The 22,492-nt window shown below is 40.8% G+C and overlaps 1 protein-coding gene across 1 annotated transcript in view; it reads left to right on the forward strand.

Annotated features, from left to right (window-relative positions):
* Positions 1 to 22,492, forward strand: part of ADAMTS12 (ADAM metallopeptidase with thrombospondin type 1 motif 12) — a 175,577-nt gene that overhangs the window by 114,705 nt on the left and 38,380 nt on the right. The window contains exons 13-14 of the mRNA XM_042825624.1: positions 6,438 to 6,571; positions 16,146 to 16,266. Of these exons, the coding sequence (XP_042681558.1) occupies positions 6,438 to 6,571; positions 16,146 to 16,266 (255 nt within the window). The remainder of the gene's footprint in view (positions 1 to 6,437; positions 6,572 to 16,145; positions 16,267 to 22,492) is intronic.

Genomic DNA, 22,492 nt, shown 5'->3' on the forward strand with positions numbered 1-22,492 from the left:
AAGAAGGTTATGTTTTACTATCAGTCATCTTTGGTTCTCTCATCCTGTACACGTGAAATAAGGGTAAAAGAAAATGTTTTGAAGATTTCCCAAACCCTGAGTGATACACTAATTTTTGTGTGAAAACACTTAGTTGAGATGAAAACCTGAGCTAGAAATTTTTTAGATGCTGGTAATTTCTATATTCCCTCATCCTTGTAGAAAAAGGATAAATGGTGGATGAACCCTTGCATCTTTGATTTCATAGTTTCAATAACCCTGTTCTAGTCATTGTCACATAATTAAACAGAGCTTTAATGTCTTTTTACATTGTGTAAATTGTATCCTTATAAAAGAACAAAAATTTTCTTATGAATAGCAACATGTAGCTTTAACAAGCAAACAGGAAGAAAAGGAGTGAATGATACTTTGCTGTTACCTAGACTAATTATGTTTGAGGTTATAAATACTTGGAGATTTTTCCTCCTGTTTTAAATGAGCTTTAGCCTCCTAGGGGCTTGTGCAGATTTACTTTAGATTTACTGTGGAGCACAGAAACCCATCTGCTCACACTAGAGCACACGAGTACCCCCGAGAATCTCAATATGAAGAGGACTTTAAGGTTCAAATGTGGCTAAAGCATACAGAGGCTCTGGTCAGGGTATTTTCTGAATTGCTTGATTGAGGTCCCTGCTCCCTGCATTGATGCTTTACGCAGAATTTGGCACTAAGCAACTTCTCTGGCCATCATGCTGGGCCCACATCCATTTATTTCCTACCTTTTCACAGATTACATTTATCTGAACCTGATAGCTACCTGGGATTTAAAGTCAGTGTAGTCAGTTTGAGTTTTACATTGAAGTGACAAAAGTAATTATGTAAACAACTTTCTGTTCTCAGTCAGTGCCAGGATCATCTCATGCACTAGCAGATGGAAGTTATGTAGCTAAAGTATTGAAAACCTCATAGTTCCTCCAAAACATGCCTGTGTGTTTAATAAGATCTGCACTGATACTCACAGGGTCTCAGCTAACAGTGCAAGTTATTATTTCTGTTGCCATTGATTTGGAATTAAACTTTCTTCTGGAGCGCCAAGTTAAGTTAATGTGATAAAATACCTTTCCTTCAACATGTTTTGTCTGTTTGATGATTGTATTTTCTAATTTTCTTTGTTTTGGATTTCCTCATTCAATTGTGACTTCCCACAAACTCACATTGAAAGGGGTTTCAGAAGTGGAGGTCCACCTCTTCTATTCCTTTTGAGGGAGAGGTGTATAACCAATGAATATTAAGTTATCATAATTACAAATTAACAAGAGAGTTAGGCACAGCAGACTATAATAACAACAAAAAATAAAAAAATAAAAAATAAATAGATGGAAAGCTTACCCATGTCCTGGGCTCACTTATGAAACTCCAGCAGAGTGGATCTCCAGACAAGATCCTTCTCCACTGGTAGGCAGCTCTTAAATGGGTCCATGAGAGGTGCAGCCAGGCTCCACCCCTTCCGGCAGCACAGGTGAATTGCCTTCAGCTGTGCTCCTCTGGCTGATTCATGGCTCGCCTCAGTGATCAATCAGAGGTTCAGGCTGTGACTCAGCAGTTCTCAAGCAGAAAGGAAAAAAAACATTGAGGCCTTATCATCTAGTGACAGTCGTGTTATTCACATCCTTCTCTGTCACATTAAAATGACACTTCCAGCATTCATACTCTAGTGATTCAACTATAAGAGAAACACTCACATTCTGTATTTCTACTCTGAGCAGGCAATATGCTCTTTTCTGGTTATCTTCATATTGTTCTGTTTACGCTTTGTGAATATGAATTCCATTCTGATAAATGCAGGGGGAAAAAAAGTCTTATTCCTGAATTTTAGTCAGCTCTGCTGTCTTGCTTCCTGAGCCCTATTCTGATTACAACTAAGTCAAAGGCTGCTAAAGAAAACTCTTAGGCTTGGGATTCCATTACATCTGATATTCTTCTATGACTGATTCTGTTCCAGTTCAAAACAGCATGATATTCTGGGTGCAGGATGTGAGCAGGGTGCATACAACAGAAGATGCAGTTTTTCTGGGCAGCTGATCATTCAAGGCACCTCAGTTAATGTGTTGTGTCCAGCTAGCACCAATGCATTGCCAGAATGACACAGACAATCTGGAAGAGGTTCACAGAAGAGCAGTGTGAATGACAAAACAAGTAAAAAAATACAGTTTAAAGGAAAAGTTTTTTTTCAAAATCAAGTATTGCACTAGAAAAAAGATTGAATTAAATGTAAGCTATTTGAAAAGAGTTTCGAAAGGTGTATTGCATGGGGTCAGAAGCTATATAGCCCCTTTTAATTGAGTTTGAAAAGCAAGACCCCATGGTCTTACTAGTTCAGTGTGAATGTAACTTTTCTGCTTTCACACTTGAATTTGATATCAAGTTTCATGCAATTGTACTTCATAATGCAGTTCTGACATCCTCAACTCAGGTAGTATAAAGAGAACCAAAGTACAGGCTCCAGCAGTTCTTCATGTCTGTGGAAGTCAGAACAAGCATTAGCAACCAGAATAGTAAAAAAGTGCTTTAGGTTACACATCGAGTTCTTTAATTCTGGTTACCTAGAGGGTTTGGGGAATTAATATTATAATTAATACAATTTAAATACTTGAATGCTGGAGCAGTCAAAGTGGCTTCGATCCTACATGGAGGAATGGGTAAACCTGGGTAAGACTGACATGGTTTTACCCAGGTGTTCATTACTGTATGTTTAACAGTAGGATCTAGTATTTCATCTGTATGCTCAATTGTAAGATCTTCTGTGTATTTTGGCTTAAAAAATTCCTTAAAGATGACAGCCTTTTAAAAGCCTCATTGTGAGTTAATCAAATTTCCCAAAGTAATAGAACCTAAACCAGCTGCTTTGAAGATTTCTATCGGAGCAACCCTGATGCTTGCACTGATCTCAGTTTAGTCTTTTTTTTTTTTTTTTTTTTTTTTCCCCAGAGGGCTAATGTAGGATTTAAAAGATGTGAATTCAGAGTCAGTCTTTGCATTTTAGTCATGTCAGGTAGTGCATTTTCCTAGTGTCAGTTCTCTAACTGCAAATAGAAGATAAAACACCTTTCTACATTTGTATCCACCTCTTGTTTAAAACATTAGACTTTTGGATGACTGTGACTGATTCTGATCTAGTTTATTTGCAGTCCTAGAATAATGGAGTCCTGATACTTCAATAGGTTCCTGAGCTCAGCTGTGAAAAATAATGATAGATGAGTAAATAACTTCAGAAAATGAAAGGCTAATACAGTGGTTGAATAGTTTTTTCAGTAGTGCCCTAATGAGCCTTCTATGCAGATGAAATAAGTTAATAGTTTAAGAATAAGAGAACACTCTTTTTGAATAAGAGTGAGTTTCTGGGGACAGAGTTATATCCTCTAATTTCCAATGGGACTTAGTAGAAAACTGACAAGAAGAAAAGCAACACAAGGTTTGTGGTACAGGTAGGATCTATTTTTAGACTTTAATTCAATTACTACAATTAGGGAAAACAGGAAAGCTTGAAAGCCCTTCTTTGAATCATGAGGCTTTGCAAGTCTGGAAGTTTGCTGATTATCTGTTTTTACTTTTTTATTTGGCTTGTCAAGAAAGACTGTCTTTCCCTTCAAACTCTTTCTGAGCTGCATGCTTAGACCATCATTGTGGCTGGATTACGTCAGCACTTTTTATTGCTGATTGATTTCTGAAATGGAAGCGGATAGATACCATTCTGCTTGTTATGCCAACATACAGCTTGGAAGGAGATACAGATATCTGACTAGTACTTCACATATTTTATTCTGAACAGTGTAAAACTGAAATGGCATTATGTAAAATCTGTGTCAGGATGAATTTTGAGCAGGTCATGGGCTAACTGGAAGTCTTCTGACATACCAACTACTATGCTGTGCTGTTAAAAATGATGCACTAAGAAGGTAAAGTGAAGCAAACTTCAGAGCATGAAAGAAATCAAATTAGAAAGCAAAAAGACTGCTCTGGATAAAAGTAAAATGTGACAGATGTTCTGTCTAACAGCAGAAGGGCTGAAGACTGATAAGGTTTACGAACTTTGTGTTCTTGCCTTAGATTATAGCTTCATCTCTGCTAATATTCTTGACACAACTCGTTATCAACTTGATTTCCTCCTGTTTCTTAGCCTTAATCCATGTGTTTCCTCTGCCACTAATCCTTCCATTGCCTTTCTTTATGAAAGCACTTTTAATTTGAGATGACACAAACGTCATTCTTGTCAGATTTTAGGCACCATTTTAGCTCTCTTGACAAGAGGAAAAACGCAAAGCTCCTCATTAAGGTTTCGGATTTCCTGGTGGATCCTATTTTTTAGTTTCTAGGTCCCAGTTTCACAGAAATTCTGTTTACATGAATGAGATTAATAATTAGAACTAAGCCTGTGCAGGAGTCAGTGCTGGCATTGCAAGCACCCTGGGGCCAGGAGCTGATCACAGTTTTGTGCACAGCATGGTGCTGTATGTATATTGGTGCTGTACAAGTCAGAGCTATAAAAGTCAATTTCCCCCTTCAAAAGCATAAATCCTTTTAAAGGAAATGATTTGGTTTCTTTGCATTAGCAAAAAATTGAATTTTTCTCATTACTAGAAACTCCTTCAATTTTGAATGCAGTTCTTTGTATGACAAAAGCAAGATCAACAAGGGAGGAAAAGGAAACAAATTCATCAGCTAGGATATCCATTTATAGCAACCCTGCATGGCTTTCAGAGAGGAAAGCAAGCAACTTTTGTTGGCTGTTGATACAGGATGAAGCTGTGACTCTGTAGAGGCTCCTCTGTAGCATCCAGAGTGATTTTATTAAAATAGCTCAAAATTGGACCCATAAAGTTCCCAAAGCTGACATTTTTAGCATCTACTGTTTTGCTGTGCAAAGGATTTCGTTTTGATGAGCATGAACAAATTGCTGTGACACTTGGCTTGACCAGGGTCTTGGAACAGGACAGGGGCTCAGGACAGTTCCTGCTGCCATCCCTCATTGTGGCAATGCAGAGCTTTTCTTTCAGTCAAATAGCTCTGACAGTGCTGGAGGCTTTCTAAGGGATTAGTACGAGGGCAGAGATTGTTTTTCTTGGCTTTGACCCTGGTTTCAGTTCTAACTCATCTTCTGTTTACAGCTTATTTTCCGAAGTTATGTCCTTGGACCCTACTAAGCCCGAGATCCAGAGTTCCCAGTTTCCAAGAAGCAATATCTGTGATGCAAGGCAGATTTATATTTCATAGAATCATTAAGGTCAGGAAGACCTCTATCTAATCCAACAATTAACCTATCTCTACCATGACCACCAACCATGTCCCTCAGAGCCACAGCTACAAGTTTCTTGAATGCATCCAAGGACAGTGACTTCATCACCTCCCTAGACAGCCTGTGCCAGTGCATTACCACTCTTTCTGAAAATAAATTCTTCCAAATATTCAACTTGAACTCCCCTGGTTCAGCCTAAGGCCATTACTTCTCATCCAGTCACATCTGGGAAAAGAGGCCGACCCGCACCTCACCACAACCTCCTTTCAGGCAGGTAGAGAGTGATAAGGTCTCCCCTGAGCCTCCTCTGAACAGTCCCAGCTCCCTTAGTTGCTCCCTATAAAACTCTTCACAGCTTCTTTGTCCTTCTTTGGACTCTTGTTGTTCTCTATTGTTTTTCCTTAACTCTTCTACATCCATGCATGGACTAAAATTAAGCTGGGCTGTTGGGGAGAATCTTGTTGTAGAGACCCACAGATTGCTTTCACACAGTTTTTCCTGTTGCACCTCTATGCAAGAACAGCCTGGATCTGTCATACCTACCAACATTATTTCATAAGTTGCCAAATAGGAAAAAAAGTGGAGTGGTTGAAATAATATATTAACTCCCAGCAAATATCTGAAAATAAGCAGTGATATGACCCTTGACTGACATGCTAAAGATGAGAAGCAGTCATTTCATTGCTTCCCCGAGAGAAGCTGACAACACTGATCAGAAGTTGTAAAATATACCTGAAATCACTCAGTCTTCAGCTGATTAAAAACAGTAGCTTATTTTTCACAATCTTACTCCCTGGTTCCTCTTTTTCCCTCACTGATGACAGCTGGTTCTGCTGGTTTCCTGTCCCTTTCTCTTTCGCAACTGAAGATCTCATTATTGCTTGACTCAGTTGGGCATTAATATATCAGCAAGGGAATGTGTGGAGGTGTGAGGACACTAGGCTCCAGCTGTTCTTTATGCTAGTTGCATTTGTCAGGCCTCTTACACTGTTTTAGTGTGAGTGTTGTGGCTTTGTTAATTGCTTCTAATTATGCCATTGCTTGTCAATAAATGCCAGAGAAAGTGGGTGGGTGGTAGAATGAAGACACACTATTATTCCCTGTATATTACATTTCAATGTCGTGCTGAAATATTTTCTGAGAAATTATTTCACTTTCCTTTCAGCTAACCCCTGTGAGCTCCACTGTCGACCAATAGATCACCATTTTTCAGAGAAGATGTTGGATGCAGTCACTGATGGTACTCCCTGCTTTGAAGGAAGGCACAGCCGAGATATCTGTATTAATGGCATGTGTAAGGTATTGGGTATGTTTGCATGTTTCTTTCTCTAAATTTATTAATATAGCTAAGGGGAAAAATCAATGGTTTGAGGTTTTGTTTTGTTGGAAGATCCACGTGAAGCACTTCATTTGATTGCATCTTTAATGCTCATGGAAATAAATCCACACACAGAGCTTTTCTGAGCAGACGTTAGAGATATTTCTATCATTTTTAGCAAGTCCATTAGCCTGATTTTTTCTGGTACCTTCAAACTCATCTTTTCTTCCTCTATTTTAATAATATTAAGAAAGCCTGTTTGTTACAGGCTCTGTTGCTCTAGAGTTACAACTGGTATCTCTGCTACATGGTTTGATTTTGAAAATTCAGTTCAGTGTTGCACACTAAATAACAGTTGTGAGCTGACTTGTAATAGGACTAGGCGCTTGCTCTTGAAGATGATAAAAATAATTTTCTTTTACAACAGTAAATTGAATAATGTGGTACAATGAGTTAACTAGCCAACACACAGCATGTAGTTCAGTAACCTTCTGTTTATTAAAGAATAAACATAGGGTTCTCAGCATGTTCTGCACTTCACTAGCTACTGTGCTTCCGAGCAAAGCAACACAAAGTTTGTTACAAGTTTTCCTTGCAGGACACGCGTTTGTGAGAGGGAGTTACTGAGATTCTGTTCAAATTCACAGTGAAGAGATTCCATTTGTCTTTGCTGAGAGCCAGAATGCTCTTTTAACTATAATGGTGAGTGAGCAGCTCAAGCCAGCTGGAAACAGATTAACATACTGAGGCATGTTAATGTTGCATATTGTATTAGTGCTTTTGAACCTCACTAAGAAGATGGAATGCACTAAATCCAGAAGGCTGTGTTTGTGTTGTTATGTTTTAATTTTCTGATTTCCACACCCAATAGATTGGGGTCACTATGGATCATTATAGCTTCTGTATGTATGTTTTCTGTATTTAACCTTTCCTGTGACAATTCAAATTTATACCTATACCAGAAATAATGTAATGGTATATCAGAGTTCAAAGGAAAAGTTATCTTAACTGCAGTTTCTAATACCAGATATACTGATTCTTAGGGCTCAAGGTGTCTCTAAAAAATTTCCTTCAAAGCACAGTCTCTACTAATGAATATGGTTTTGTCAGCCTTCCACATGTCAACTACTGCATCAGATTTAATTGGAGTCGGAATCATGGAGTGAAAAATATCATCATGCCACTGCCACGAATGATACCCAGTGATGAATAGGTTACCCAAATAGCTCTTATTTCTGTAAGGCAATGTGCTTTTGTCTGTAATAGGAGCCCTACATTACACTTGAGGAGAAGAATTTTCAAGTACCTCTCAATATAATTCACTGATATTTTAGTCTGGCTAGCAAAACGCAGTACCTATATTATAGATCACGGTGAGAAAATCTAGAAATGCATTTAAGAGTACTAGTTTGGTATATAATTCTTCCACTCCAATAGTAACATGTATGTAATAATGTGGGAACATTAGGAAACTTTAACAGCAGTGCCTCATAATGCTTTCAAGTGTACATCTTATAAAAATGCTTCACATTTCTATTAAAATAATGCTTGGTTTGCAAAGTGGCTGTTATTTAAATAAGTAGTTCAAACTTTTTGTATGTAAAAACAAAAAGTAGGTAGACTCATAGTCAACCAAGAACTTAAATCTCCTAAATTCAGCTGATTTTACAAATATCCATGGTTTTGCTCAGAATGAACATTAAATTGTTTTTAACTGGATGACTAAATGTGGATTGAGGTGCCTTATTTTAATTACCTGAGGTTTACTGAATGCTTGCCTACTCAACTTGGCAATTCCATGATTTGCATCTTCAAGTGGAAAGTAAGTACAGACACCAGTGCTGATTCTCTTGGCCCTTGCAATTTATCCAATGTATAAAGCCAAGTTTTTCAGTAGCAATGCCTGTGCCTCAGTATGCCAGGAAGTCTTACCTGCTAGATGTTAGTATAGTATTTCTTTAGAGCTTGCTTTGTTGATTCAAGGACAAACTGGAATTGGTACTCACTGGAGGACTTGGCAAATAAGATAGTGCGACTCTGATTTAAACAGAAGAGAAACCCATGCAAGTGCATAAAGCTGTTAAATTGCTCAACACTGGAATCTCAAAGTTACGTGCCTGATGTTGCCACCAGGTTTTGTTTCCAGGTGGTGCTAATAAGGAGAAGAGACATGCCATCCTCTTAACCCTTTTATTCTGTTTGCACGTATCTTGGCTTTTCCTCTTGGACTATCTCCTGTTACAATGTCAAGCCTACAATTTTGAGTGGAGGCAGTCATCAAGATCGGTCAGTTAATGATACTTAACATCATCAAGGTATATCATGACTAGTTTGCTATTTAACCACATTTCTCTGCCCCCATCCTTTGGGAACCATTTCTTTTTTCTTTTAGAAGACATTTAAAGAGCATATCATATCTCCCTATGCTTTGAATTATTTACCACAGGCTGACTCTAATTCTTATTAGAACACTTGATTGATCCCATAGGGTTTTTAAGGGAGATACTGCCACTGTGATATATATATTGAACAGTGTGCATACATGAGTTTTCCAGACTGAGGAGTTTTGTTAAATATGACATGGCATTGTATAGAAGTGAAAGCTGACATGGTATCTGCATTGAGATAGTGCAGACACTGACAGTGAAGGACCAGGCAACTCTGCTGTTTGTAACAGGCATTCATCTGCTGCACAGAATTTTAATAGGCTTAAATGACCTTCAGTCATGCAAATCCTTGAGTTGTTCTCTGTAGTAATGCACAATTATTGTGTTCAGAGATTAACGTTATGGTGGAGAAGAACACAGCATCATAGCAGGGAGATAAGTATTTAGTTGTGGTTTGTTTTTGTGTTTTTTTTTCTTGTTAAAAGCAGATTACTTTTTTTTTTTTCTTGCAGTACTTCTACTGCCACTCATTGGGGTTCAGTCTCTTCCTCCGTCAGCTAGCCCAACAGGACATTATTTCAGCCATGTCTAGACAAAGAAATGTAAATGAAATAGGCACATCATGATATATCTCTCCTTGTTTAAGCCAGTCTCTTGGCCAACGTGACAAGATTCTGACTTTGTGTAACTTTGATATTCTGTCAGTAGGTCCAGTACATATCCTTCAGTGACAGCAAGGACTCCTTGTATCTGCCTCCCACAGCCAGTCTGACGCAAAAATTTCTCTCAATGGAAGTGGCAAAAGGACAATACATCTGGCTGTTTTCCTTCAGTTACCATGCAGTAGGAAATAAATTACTTTTCCTTCCTGTAACATGGCCGAGGCAATTCAAGCTACTGTTTTTGCCTCCACATTGTGTGGTAGGACCAGTAATAAAGCTAGTCTCAGGTGTGTTAGAAAAGCACTTGATATATGAGGCAATTATAAAGGCCACAGAAATTGACACTGATTTGCAAAATACATGATAAGGCATACAATGGTTTCTTGTTAGCACAGCACATTCGACTGGCAGAGGGTGCACAAGAACATGTGTGCAATAGATTCAGAACCTAATTGCTACTGTTTGTTTTTCTTTTCTTGGTTTAATAACCTGCATGTAGTCTCTAGATCTGCTTTAGCAGTCATTTTGGCAGAAATCTTAGGTTTGTTATTTAAGACAGTTTTAGCTTATCTAGGATAGAAAACTGGGGAAGGCAAATAAAAGGAAGGTGGATAAATCTAGAAATAAATCTAATGAATAACAGAAATAATGTGTTATTCACTGGAGTGACAAGGTGGAAATTCAAGTTCACGTAAATGTATTCCTAATGAAAGACTGCTGGAGCTGTTGACTCAAACATATGAAAATGTACACGTCATTAATAGCCATGAAGGTCATTAATAGCCTTGTAAGAAGGTGACCTTCAGCTAGATATGGAATCCTGCATCACCAGCAGCATTTTCTTAGCTAGGCTGTAAAACGAAAGCTTGATTTAATCTGGCATGGCTCTCCAGATGCTTCATTCTTGGGGACCTCTGCAGCATACCCTTTCTTTGCTTCTATGGTGTTGTGATGTCTGCTCCAAACTGTTTCAAATGTCAGAGGAAAATCAAAATAGAAGCCTCTATGGTTATAGTTGGAAGGGACAAAGGGATTCCTTTCATGTTACAATGTTATATTTTGATGCCCTTAACGTGTTGCTAAGGGAAATGTATAGCAGTGTGTGAAAATCTGAACTGACACAAAATGCAGCCCATACAGAGACACTAATTGGCACCCTGAAGTCAGGAAAGTGATCATATGATGCTATACTGTGGAGCTTCTGCTGGACATGGTCAGCAGTGCCAGTAGAGTAGAGTAGCTGAGGACTTGTTCAGTCTTTGAGATTTTCGGGTTAAATAGTTCTCACAAGAGAAATATGTTCAGTGATTTCAGAATGTCTGACTGACAGCTCACACTAAGCTAACGCCGGGTGTAACTACTCAAGCAAGCAGCCAGCAGAGGTGAAAAGAAACCATTTTAAGAATATGCATTTTCTAAAAGCAAGTGCTTATTTGACAAAGATGTTAAAATTTGAAAGCATCTTTTTTTGCTTTCCTTCCCAGAAATTTGATTGAGAAGCTCCAGAACACTCATTAGTATTGCCTAGTAGTAAAACATGCAGTGTTGGAGTTCTATTTCTGGATTTTTCATTTTCATATATATTTTGTCCGCTTGAAACATTTTCTCTGCTTTCTGATTAACAGTAAATGTGTGCACAGAACAGAAAATAAACTTCAATTTGCAGGACTTCCCAGAGTGGTTCATTACTATCTTGGTCTAATGATAAAACTGATTATGCTGACTTTACTAACTTCTTATAGACTATTAACAAGTGTGCTGACAGTACAGTAGATACACTGGAAAATGCATCTTGTGAAGAAAGATAGCTATGTACCTATCTCTTTCCATTCTTAGGAAGTACGAAATATAAATTGTGAGGCATCCTTAGCTAACAAGTCTGACCTCTTTGCCAGATGAAGAATCATTTTGCACTCATTACAGTTGTGTCTGAGCGATATGGGTACCTCATTTGAGTACTACAATTTAATCCATCTCTGGTTGAGCAGCTACATGCTTGGAGCTAAAAACTGAGTCATCAACCTTCTTAGCATGTATTTGTCTCTGCAACATTCTGTACTTCTCGTAAATGTCGTACTTAGTGCTGAGATATATCTATGAAATACACATCACTAACAGAGAGAATAAACTTTCCCTCTTTTTTAAAGTGGCCTTCTGTGAATCAAGAGAGAACATCTTGGCACAGCCTTGTTTTTCATAGCAGGCATCAAGGTGCTGATGAAGTGCTGTTATTAAAGTGACAGATGAGTGTTTTTTGAAACTTCTGTAAAAATGTGAGTGATAATATTATTATATAAAGTGGCATCATTAATTTGAGGCCTTTCCTTGGAGCTCCTGTAGCTGCTCATTAAATCACTGGTGCACAGAGTAAAAGCTCAGGTGTTTCTTCCTCTGAAATTGACAGGAAAAAATAGTAGAATGTGAAGAAGGCTTTGTACCTAGATTAACAGATAGGCTTTCCTATCAAAAGCTTGTGGAAGATTACAAGAGCTGATATACTGAAGGTAAGAGGGGATCAGGATCAAAAGAGAGGATACACAGATCTTCATACATCAAGGGGATATCAGAGAAGTTGGCAGGTTTTGCACCTGAAAGTTTACTTTGACAAAAATCAGCAAAGTAAAACTTTTCATCTACTGCCATATGCCTTATTGCTGTTCCTCTAAATCATAGGGAGTCTGCGATGATAGACTTCCATATGTCTCAAATATTGCTGACGACCACTAAGTGTTAGACACAACCAGGCTCTGCTTGTGTTCTGCAAGTTTAGCTTGATGTCACGATAGCATGAAGCACTGTGGACTTTCACTGACAAAAACAAATGAACAAAACTGCAAAAAAAATAAAACCCTTACTAGTAAATAATTTAGAATCTGTGAAGTGTGAATACTATACTGGGACTGAGGCTGAAGTGGTAACACACAAGTGGATAGCAGCCCCTCAATCTCTTGTGCACGTGGCAGTATCCATACACACCAGCCAGACTGTGAGAAGGGACAATTGTTCCCAATCTCTTCTCTCAGACTGCCAACCAGCAACATCCTTTGCGGTGGGGATGTGCCCAAGAGTTGCCAGAATTGCATCTGTTCTCTCTAAGCTAAATAGGATTTTATTTATTTAATACATGCTTAATAAATCAAGAAATGTAACATCTGATGAATTTAAACTATGCACTAATTCATGTCAAAATCTTAAAGTAATTTCAGATTGATACTAGAATATGGGAGGGAGAAGAGAATGGGGACTAACGTAAGTATTGATGCACTTCAGTGTGGTTTTGAAAACAACTCTCTTCACCCCCAAAATTTACCCTGAATTTTTGAGAATTTTTTTTTTTTAAATTTTTTAATTACCCAGATGTAATTTTCAAGGTGCAGGGAGGCAGACAAAATTATTTATTGAAGTATTCTTCAAATCAAGCAAAAAAATATATCAGTAAATAGTGTTTATTATGTATAACTCAAAAGTTCAGTTCCAGGAGAACCAGGTCAAATGTTGTAGCATGCTCCTTAGGTGAACAAATAGATGAATGTGGAGCACTGCCAAATGTGCTCTATCACAGAATCACAGAATCACAGAATCACAGAATCACCCGGGTTGGAAGGGACCTCAAGGATCATGTAGTTCCAACCCCCCTGCCTAGCAGGGCCACCAAACACACACAATCAGATCAGGTTGCCCAGGACCCCGTCCAACCTGGCCTTGAACACATCCAAGGACGGGGCATCCACAACCTCCCTGGGCAGCCCGTTCCAGGGCCTAACCACTCTCCTTGTATAGAACTTCCCCCTAACATCCAACCTAAATCTTCCCTCCTTCAACTTGGATCCATTTCCCCTAGTCCTGCTATTGTCAGCCCTTTTGAAGAGTTTACTCCCCTCCTGGGTGTAGGTTCCCTTCAGGTATTGATAGGCTGCAATGAGGTCACCCCGCAGCCTTCTCTTCTCCAGGCTGAACAAGCCCAACTCCCACAGCCTGTCCTCATAGAGGAGGTGCTCCAGCCCCCTGATCATCTTAGTCGCCCTCCTCTGGACCCTTTCCAAAATCTCAATGTCTTTCTTGTACTGAGGGCTCCACACCTGGACACAGTACTCCAGATGGGGCCTCACAAGAGCCGAGTAGAGAGGGACGATCACCTCCCTGTCCCTGCTGACCACCCCTCTCCTGATGGAGCCCAGGATCCCATTTGCCTTTCGAGCTGCCAGAGCGCACTGCTGGCTCATGTTCAGTCTCTCGTCCATCAGGACCCCCAGGTCCTTCTCTGCCGAGCTGCTCTCAAGGACCACTCCTCCCAGCCTGTGCGGGTGCCTGGGGTTCTTCCGGCCCAAATGCAAAACCTTGCACTTTGCCGTGTTGAACCTCATTAGGTTCACCCGAGCCCAGCCCTCCAGCCTGTCGAGGTCCCTCTGAATGGCATCCCTTCCTTCCACCGTATCAACCGCACCACTCAGCTTGGTGTCGTCAGCAAACTTGCTGAGGGTGCACTCAATTTCCTCATCGATGTCACTGATGAAGATGTTAAAGAGCACCGGTCCCAAGACAGACCCTTGGGGGACACCACTTGTTACCGGCCTCCACCTGGACATAGAGCCATTGACCACCACCCTCTGTCTGCGTCCTTTCAACCAATTTCTTATCCATCGGGTCGTCCACCCATCAAATCCACTTCCCTCCAATTTGGAGATGAGGATGTGGTGGGGGACCATGTCAAAGGCCTTGCTCAGGTCCAGGTGAATGACATCGGTCGCCTTCCCTTCGTCCACCAATGCTGTCACTCCATCATAGAAGGCCACAAGATTAGTTAGGCATGACCTTCCTTTGGTGAAGCCGTGCTGGCTGTCTCGGATCACATGCTCATTCTTTATGTGATCGAGCATGTTGTCCAGGAGGATCTGTTCCATGATCTTCCCAGGCACGGAGGTGAGACTCACCGGCCTGTAGTTCCCCGGGTCCTCCCTGCTCCCCTTCTTGTAAATGGGAGTGACGTGACCCTTCCTCCAGTCATCCGGGACCTCACCTGACAGCCACGACTTCTCAAATATGGCTCGGCAACCACCTCAGCCAGCTCCTTCAGGACCCTGGGATGCACGCCATCTGGCCTCATAGACTTGTATTCATTCAGTCTAAGGAGGCACTCTCAGACTTGCTCTGCCCTTACAGTGGGGAGGGATTTACCTCCTTGGTCCCCACATAGAGGTTTGGGGATGCAGGGTTCAGGGACGTGAAAAAGACTAGAATCCTGGCCACCAGTGAAGACCGAGGTGAAGAACTCATTCAGCACCTCAGCTTTCTCTTCATCTGTTGAAGCCAGTTCTCCTTTTAAATTTACCGAAGTAGGTACGCCCGTTTTGGCCTGTCTCTTCTGGCCAATGTACCTGTAGAAGGTTTTCTTATGGTTTTTCACGTCCCTTGCCAAGTTCAGTTCTGCCTGCGCCTTGGCTTCCCTGATCCCACGTCTGCAAGTCCAGACGGCATCCCTGTACTCTTCCCAGGTGACACAGCCTTGTTTCCAGAGCTTGTACACCCCTTTCTTCGCCCTCAGTTCTCTCAGCAGGTCCTTGCTGAGCCATGCCGGTTCCTACCTCGCCTGCCCACTTTCTTATTCAGAGGAATGGAGACCTCTTGTGCTTCCAGCAGGGCATCTTTGAAGAGCCTCTATCTGCATGAGAGTACATTACAGATGAATCCATGCTGATACACACAGCAAACATGGAACAATGCAATTGGAGATTCATTTAGTTGGGAAGCTGCTTTTTAAAGTTTCCAAACATTGCCCTGTGCTGGCAAGCTGAAGAAGAAGACGCTGTAAAACTTGATGCCTACTGAAAAGTTTTACTTTTCAGGAGATTTGTCTACAGTAGTAGTTCTTCAGTAGGACTGCTACAAAACAATACACAGTGAGCACAAAGTGGTCTGTCATTATTTGTCATGCCTTTTGGCTTTGGCTGGGTACAGTTGTCTAAGTTCAGCATGTTCAGTAAAGTGAACCCTTGGCAAGTAATCCTTGCCCTATGTGCCATTATTAATACAGATTCAAAGCATTTTTTCCTGTGCATAGCTTTTGTTCTACATCGGTTGAAGAAATACTGTGAAATATTGGTGTTATTCTGTGGGTAAAATACTGGGGTTTCTCTGAGGCACTGGCAAGAGTCCCTGTCTTTCATTTCTGTTACTACATTTTCTTTCTGGGAATACATGGTTGTGTCATGATGTAAGAGAGCAGCCATGAATGCTAGATGTTTTGGATAGTCCAAAAAGTTGAGATCATTTTAGTGGGATATTTCCAGATCAGATATGTGTCTAGTTACTAATATATGTTTCATGGCCTAGTGGTGTTTGTGGGATTTTTGTTCTTTTTGACTTCATATTTATACATTGGAGTTTCACTTACATGATCTCTACTACTAGTTTCTTTATGTTATAAAATATTCATATATATTTTTAATATTATATGTAATATATATGCTGAAAGTCTTTTTTTTTTTTTTTTTTTTTTAATTTCCTAGGCTGTTGGCTGTGATTATGAGATAAATTCCAATGCCACTGAAGACCAGTGTGGAGTTTGCTTGGGAGATGGCTCTGCCTGTCATACAGTAAAAATGACATTTAATCAAAGTGAAGGATTTGGTAAATTGGGTTCTTTACTTAAACTCTTCTATTGATGAACTTTTTATCCACATAAAAAGGCTTAAGAAATGCTTTTCATTGTGAACTGAATGATCAATCTGTATAAAAAATACCAATAGGATGTTTCACAAGTAACTTGTGTGTGCCTGAAAAGATTGGTGAACTGTTTTTTAAGTTCACTTCATCTGATAAAAATGATGTCAGAGACTAACAGGTCCTGTGCAGTTTACATTGATATTGACAAAAACCCAAAAAGAAAGTGTAAGTAATGCCCTTGGAAAATATTAACTGCATCTCTAGACAAAGCAAAGCACTCATGAAACACTGGACCAAGTGTTTCCAAGTGTCCCAAATTCGATAGCATTGGCTTTAGTGACCATGTACAGCTTCTTCCTCGTGCAGAATTTTGCACATCTGTTTGTTGTAGAAGTTTCTGCAGTAGGCTTCTGGGCTGGAAAAGTGGAAAAGTGAGTCCTTGCTATGTTACAGAGGTTTGCATCAGAACTTCAAGTCTGAGCCCTTCTTCACCAATGGCAGTGAGACATGCAGTCCTTAAGTTGTCTTGTGGGGAATGAATTAATGCCAAAAAGTCTTGAAGAGGGAGTGAGAACTAGAACTAATAAAATATTATTTGTGCAAATAGTTTAGAATTTACAATTTTGGGGGAAAGCCCTTTAAATATTTTTTTTTTTCCACTGTGCACTTAGATATACACCTTCCATACTCCAAATCTGAATTCTACCAATAAAACTTGAAGAGGCCTGCAACCATGTAGGTTGTATGTGTGTGTATTGAATGTTAAGTAAATAATCTCATCATTTTAGATAAAGTAAAAAAAAAATTGATTGCTTCTGTAGATTCTTTCCCTTCTACTTGTTCCCTTCTACTTTCTCTTCTATTTCTATTGGAGAAAAAAAGAAAACGTGTCAGGAAAGGCAGAGGTTGGCAGGCTCTTCAGCTTTTAAGGCATTGTATGGCCCTTACTGATGCTCACAACATCTGGCTGATTCTTGACTGATTTACAAGTACTACGACATTCTGTCTTACAGGAAAGATTAATAACTGTGTGTGTACTGAACAGTTCATGTAAATGCAGTGATTTTGGGGTCATAAATTCATTGCAGGTAATGAAACTGGACCAAAGCTCAGGATATGTACTGCTATCAACTGAGAAGGAAAAATTGAGGGTTTTTTGAAAGTTCAGTGGCACAGGGAAGCATAAAGCAAGGGTAAATATTCTAATCTAAAGCTTTCCTCAGAATTTAGGTCTTTTTTTACTCTGATACTGTAGCGGTATACAGTGTGTCTGCAAGTCAGCTAGGTTGCCTGGACAGACTAATGGCGTACTGGGAAAGAGCTTTAATAACTCAGCCTTTCACTGAACGGCAGAGTGATTGCTTTTGCCTGAAGTCTTACCTGTTTATATATATATATCTGTATTTTCACTTGGAGTTTCTTTTAAATGCTTTTCCTTTCCTTTTAATGCAAAATGGGAAAACTTGATGGGAGGTGGGGCGGAAGGGACTCCAAACACAGGAGAGACAGTTTTATCAGCGTAATGGGTTCCATTAGATTTTTGTGATGAAAAAACAAATCAGAACTCTGATTTTGCACAAATGGTCTCAGCTGTTGCCAGTATTCAGTCCACACTGTTTTCAAGAGATTCATTAGCAAGTCTGTTAAGCTTCCCCAGCTGCGCTCTTAGGGTAGAAAGCTTGAAGGTTCTGGGCTGTGGCAGTCACGGGTTTTTCTGTGATTGATCATAGAATCATAGAATGGCCTGTGTTGAAAAGGACCACAATGATCATCGAGTTTCAACCCCTCTGCTATGTGCAGGGTTGCCAACCACCAGACCAGGCTGCCCAGAGCCACATCCAGCCTGGCCTTGAATGCCTCCAGGGATGGGGCATCCACAGCCTCCTTGGGCAACCTGTTCCAGTGTGTCACTACCTTCTGGGTGAAAAACTTCCTCCTAATATCTAACCTGAACCTCCCTGTCTCAGTTTAAAACCATTCCCCCTTGTCCTGTCTCTACCCATCCTCATAAACAGCTGTTCCCCTCCTGTTTATACGCTCCATTCAAATACTGGAAGGCCACAGTGAGGTCTCCCTGGAGCCTTCTCTTCTCCAAGCTAAAAAACCCAGTTCCCTCAATCTTTCCTCATAGGAGAGGTGCTCCAGCGCTCTGATCATCTTAGTGGCCCTCCTCTGGATCTGTTTCAAGAGCTCCATATCCTTCCTGTACTGGGGGTCCCAGGCCTGGATGCAGTACTGTGGGTCCTCACAAGAGCTGAGTAGAGAGGGGACAATCATCTTCCTCTCCCTACTGGTGACCCCTTATTTTTTAATGCAGCCCAGAACACAGATGGCTTTTTGGGCTGCAAGCACACACTGCTGGCTCATGGTCAGCTTCTCATCTACCAGGACCCCCAAGTCCTTCTCTGCAGGGCTGCTCTCAAGGAGATCTTCCCCCAGTTTTATTTATACAATACTTGGGATTGCTCCAACCCAAGTGCAGCACCCTGGCCTTATTGAACATTAGAGTATTTTAAAGAGAGGTAAATATAGATAATCTGCCCTATGAGGAGCGACTGAAGGAACTGGGGCTGTTTAGTCCAGGGAAGAGGATGCTGAGGGGAGACCTTACTGCTCTCTTCAAATACCTGAAAGGTGCTTACGGCAAGAGTGGGGTTGGTCTCTTCTCACTGGTGACAGGTGACAGGACGAGGGGAAATGACTTCAAGTTGCACCAGTGAGGTTTAGGTTGGATATCAGGAAAAACTTCTTTACAGAAATGGTTATTAAGCACTGGAATATGCTCCAGAGGGAAGGGGCTGAGTCACCATCCCTGAGTGTGTTTAAAATCCATTTGGATGTGGTGCTTAGAGACATGGTTTAGCAGAGGGCAGTTACAGTTAGGGTAGTATGGTTAGGTTGCGATTAGACTTCGTGATCTTTAAGGTCTTTTCCAACTTGAGCAATTCTATGATACTGTGATTCTAAATCTCCGTTGTTACTCACATTGGCTGCAGAGGAATATTACTATGCACAGAAGAGCACTGACCAGGCATGCAGACAATGGAAAGAGAATAAATTCTGCTGCTTGATAGAGAAAAGTGTTAGGGTGGAAGAAAGGCTGAGTTGCAAATGACGGATTTATGACTGTGGCAGACAGAATGAGGAGTAAATAAACAAAAAGGAAGTTTTGCAGTTCAAACAAAGGAATCTTGGGAAAAGGAAAAGGAGTGGCTAGGGACAGGGTGGTGGTCAGAAGGACAGAGGTTTGTTCTGCCTTCTCTCTTCACTGTGTGTAAGGGAAAATAATTTTCAAATTTTCATTAGGAACTTTAAATCTTAAAAATCAAGAAATGAGGGATTATGCAACAGGGATGAGGAGACATGATTCTGCTAGGCAGAAGGCAGAGCTAGGTCCTATGGAAGACTGAATTTTCCTGAACTGACAAGCAAATGAGGAAATGTGACTGCATTCACTTTAACCCAGAGGTTTATCTTATTTCTTGCACCCTGTGAACAACCTGATTAGAACTGATTCAACACTTTGCACAGTCCCTTGCTGCCCAAATGCATACAGAGGCCTGATACACACTTGAGATTAATTTTGGACACAGCCATGATGCAGATAGGAATCTGAGAGACTGGAAGTTCTCCTGCATCCTCACTTCAGAGATTGTCTTTAGGCTATAATTTTTTCCCCATTACTGTTACACACTGCAGTGCTCCTTCTATTCCATGGAAAGGCTGCGTGCAACTGTGCTTTGATCTGCAAACCTGATTTGCCATGGGAAGCCTGTGCTGTTTCATGTATATTTTTGTGATAGTACCTAAAGTCTGGCTTAGAAGAAAATCGTGCTTCAAGAACATTCAGTTTTAAGTAAGAAACTCACATGTATGACAAACTGGAGAGCAGGATGGGAGCTGGTGTGAGAAATAGAACGATTGTAATCTGATTTGCAATATTGTGCTAAGTACTTCGTTGAAATTTCTTCTGACTTACAGCAAAGGGAAAAGAGAAACAAGCTCTTCAGCCCCAGTAGCGATGTGCCTACAAGCGCTGTATGAATTCATTCATATAATCTTCCCATGATTAGGAAGATACAGATTTAATTTTTTTTAAAAATTGAAAGATTAATAGCATCTGAGAGTTGCCATTGCACAGGCATATGACAGCACCTACAACATGGATGCTGCAGATTTTAATGAATACAGTATGCAGGTTAGCCAGCTGACATTTCGACTGTTATTGAATCTCACATCTCTAGATAATCTTGACAGGTGGAACCATATATCCAAGAATAATTACCTGCACCATTTTTAAACAAACAAACAAACAAAAAAATGGTGCTGCCTGATAAAATCAAAACACAGATCGTGGCCACCCTCAGCAAGTTTGCTGATGATACAAAGTTGGAAGGATCGGCTGACACACCTGAAGGCTGTGCTGCCATTCAGCAAGACCTGGACAGGCTGGAGAGCTGGGCAGTAAGAAACCAGATGAGGTTCAACAAAAGCAAGTGTACAGTCTTACACCTAGGGAGGAATAATTGCATGCACCAGTACACGATGGGGGGTGACCTGCTGGAGAGGAGCTCTGCAGAGAGGGACCTGGGTGTCCTGGTGGACGACAGGTTGGCCATGAGCCAGCAGTGTGCCCTTGTGGCCAAGAGGGCCAATGGCATCCTGGGGTGCATTAAAAAGAGCGTGGCCAGCAGGTCGAGGGAGGTGATCCTCCCCCTCTACTCTGCCCTGGTAAGGCCTCATCTGGAGTACTGCATCCAGTGCTGGGCTCCCCAGTACAAAAAAGACAGGGATCTCTTGGAAAGAGTCCAGCGGAGGGCCACAAAGATGGTGAAGGGCCTGGAGTATTGCCCCTATGAAAAAAGGCTGAGTGAACTGGGTCTGTTCAGCCTTGAGAAAAGAAGACTGAGAGGGGACCTGATCCAGGTCTATAAATATCTGAGGTGTGGGGGGCAGAATGGCGAGGCCGGACTCTTTTCAGTGGTGAGTGGAGACAGGACAAGGGGAAACGGCCGGAAACTGCAGCATAGGAAGTTCTGCACCAATGTGCGCAAGAACTTCTTTACAGTGAGGTGACAGAGCACTGGAACAGGCTGCCCAGGGAGGTGGTGGAGTCTCCTTCTCTGGAGATGTTCCAGACCTGCCTGGATGCCTACCTGTGCGACCTGCTGTAGGGAACCTGCTTTGGCAGGGGGGTTGGACTCGATGATCTCTGGAGGTCCCTTCCAACCCCTACAATTCAGTGATTCTGTGAAGCTGTAACTTACTGAAATTGTCCAGCATTTTAAGTGTACCACTGATTCTGAAGTTCTGTATGGCTTACACCTGTGTAATCAAAGCTGATCAGCCTACTTCACAAGAGAGGTGACGGGGATGTGATTCTCAGAATTTACTTTGTGACAACAGCTGTGAGTGATGAGGAACTACATACCTACACTGCAACCAAACTTCTGCAGCTTACATTCCTAGGGTATCTGTTTGTAGAGCTTGTCACCCTTCCAATTTCTAAAACTCAGTCAGGAGCAACATCAAGAAAGCTATTTCAGTTTGTGTTCAAATTTGTATGTGAAATTTCTGTTTTATGTTTTTCTTTCAGTAGCAATTGTAGCTCTCTCTAGAGTGAGAATCACAGAGCCTAACCCCCCTGTGCACAAATAAAACTCTCCAGCAGGTGTTCTGACTTCATTCTTTACACACAAAACAATAACCTCTTCTTACAGACGATTTTGCACGTGAATGGCTTCCATGTTTTATGTAGCTAGTTTGTCTAAGGGAAACCGTCATGGAGAACTTTAATGACTTCAGACTTCAGGATTGGGAAATTATCTACATCTACTGATGACAGATAAAAATGTTCATTACAAATTAAAAAACCTTTACTACAACAGGTTCTTAACCAAAGACTCCCTAGTCTTTTTCCAGAGTACTCATGGTTACACTATGCCAGAGCCCTGTGCATGGTTGCAGAGATGCAGATGCTCAACTGTGAAGTAAATGTCATGTGGCACAGCTCAGGAAAGTATTCACATCCATATCCTTTCTAAATGCCACTATAATTGCTGAAACATAGTGCATATTCTCTAACTGATATTGGAAAATCTGGGTTGGAAAGTCCCACCATTAATTAAATGAAAAGAATATATAAATATGTAAATTAAAAGCTCCATGAGAGCACTTGTATATACATACT

The sequence above is a fragment of the Centrocercus urophasianus genome, unplaced genomic scaffold (assembly GCF_019232065.1).
Source record: "Centrocercus urophasianus isolate 14NV4802_14NV808 unplaced genomic scaffold, USGS_Curo_1.0 seq_25, whole genome shotgun sequence".
NCBI lineage: Eukaryota > Metazoa > Chordata > Aves > Galliformes > Phasianidae > Centrocercus > Centrocercus urophasianus.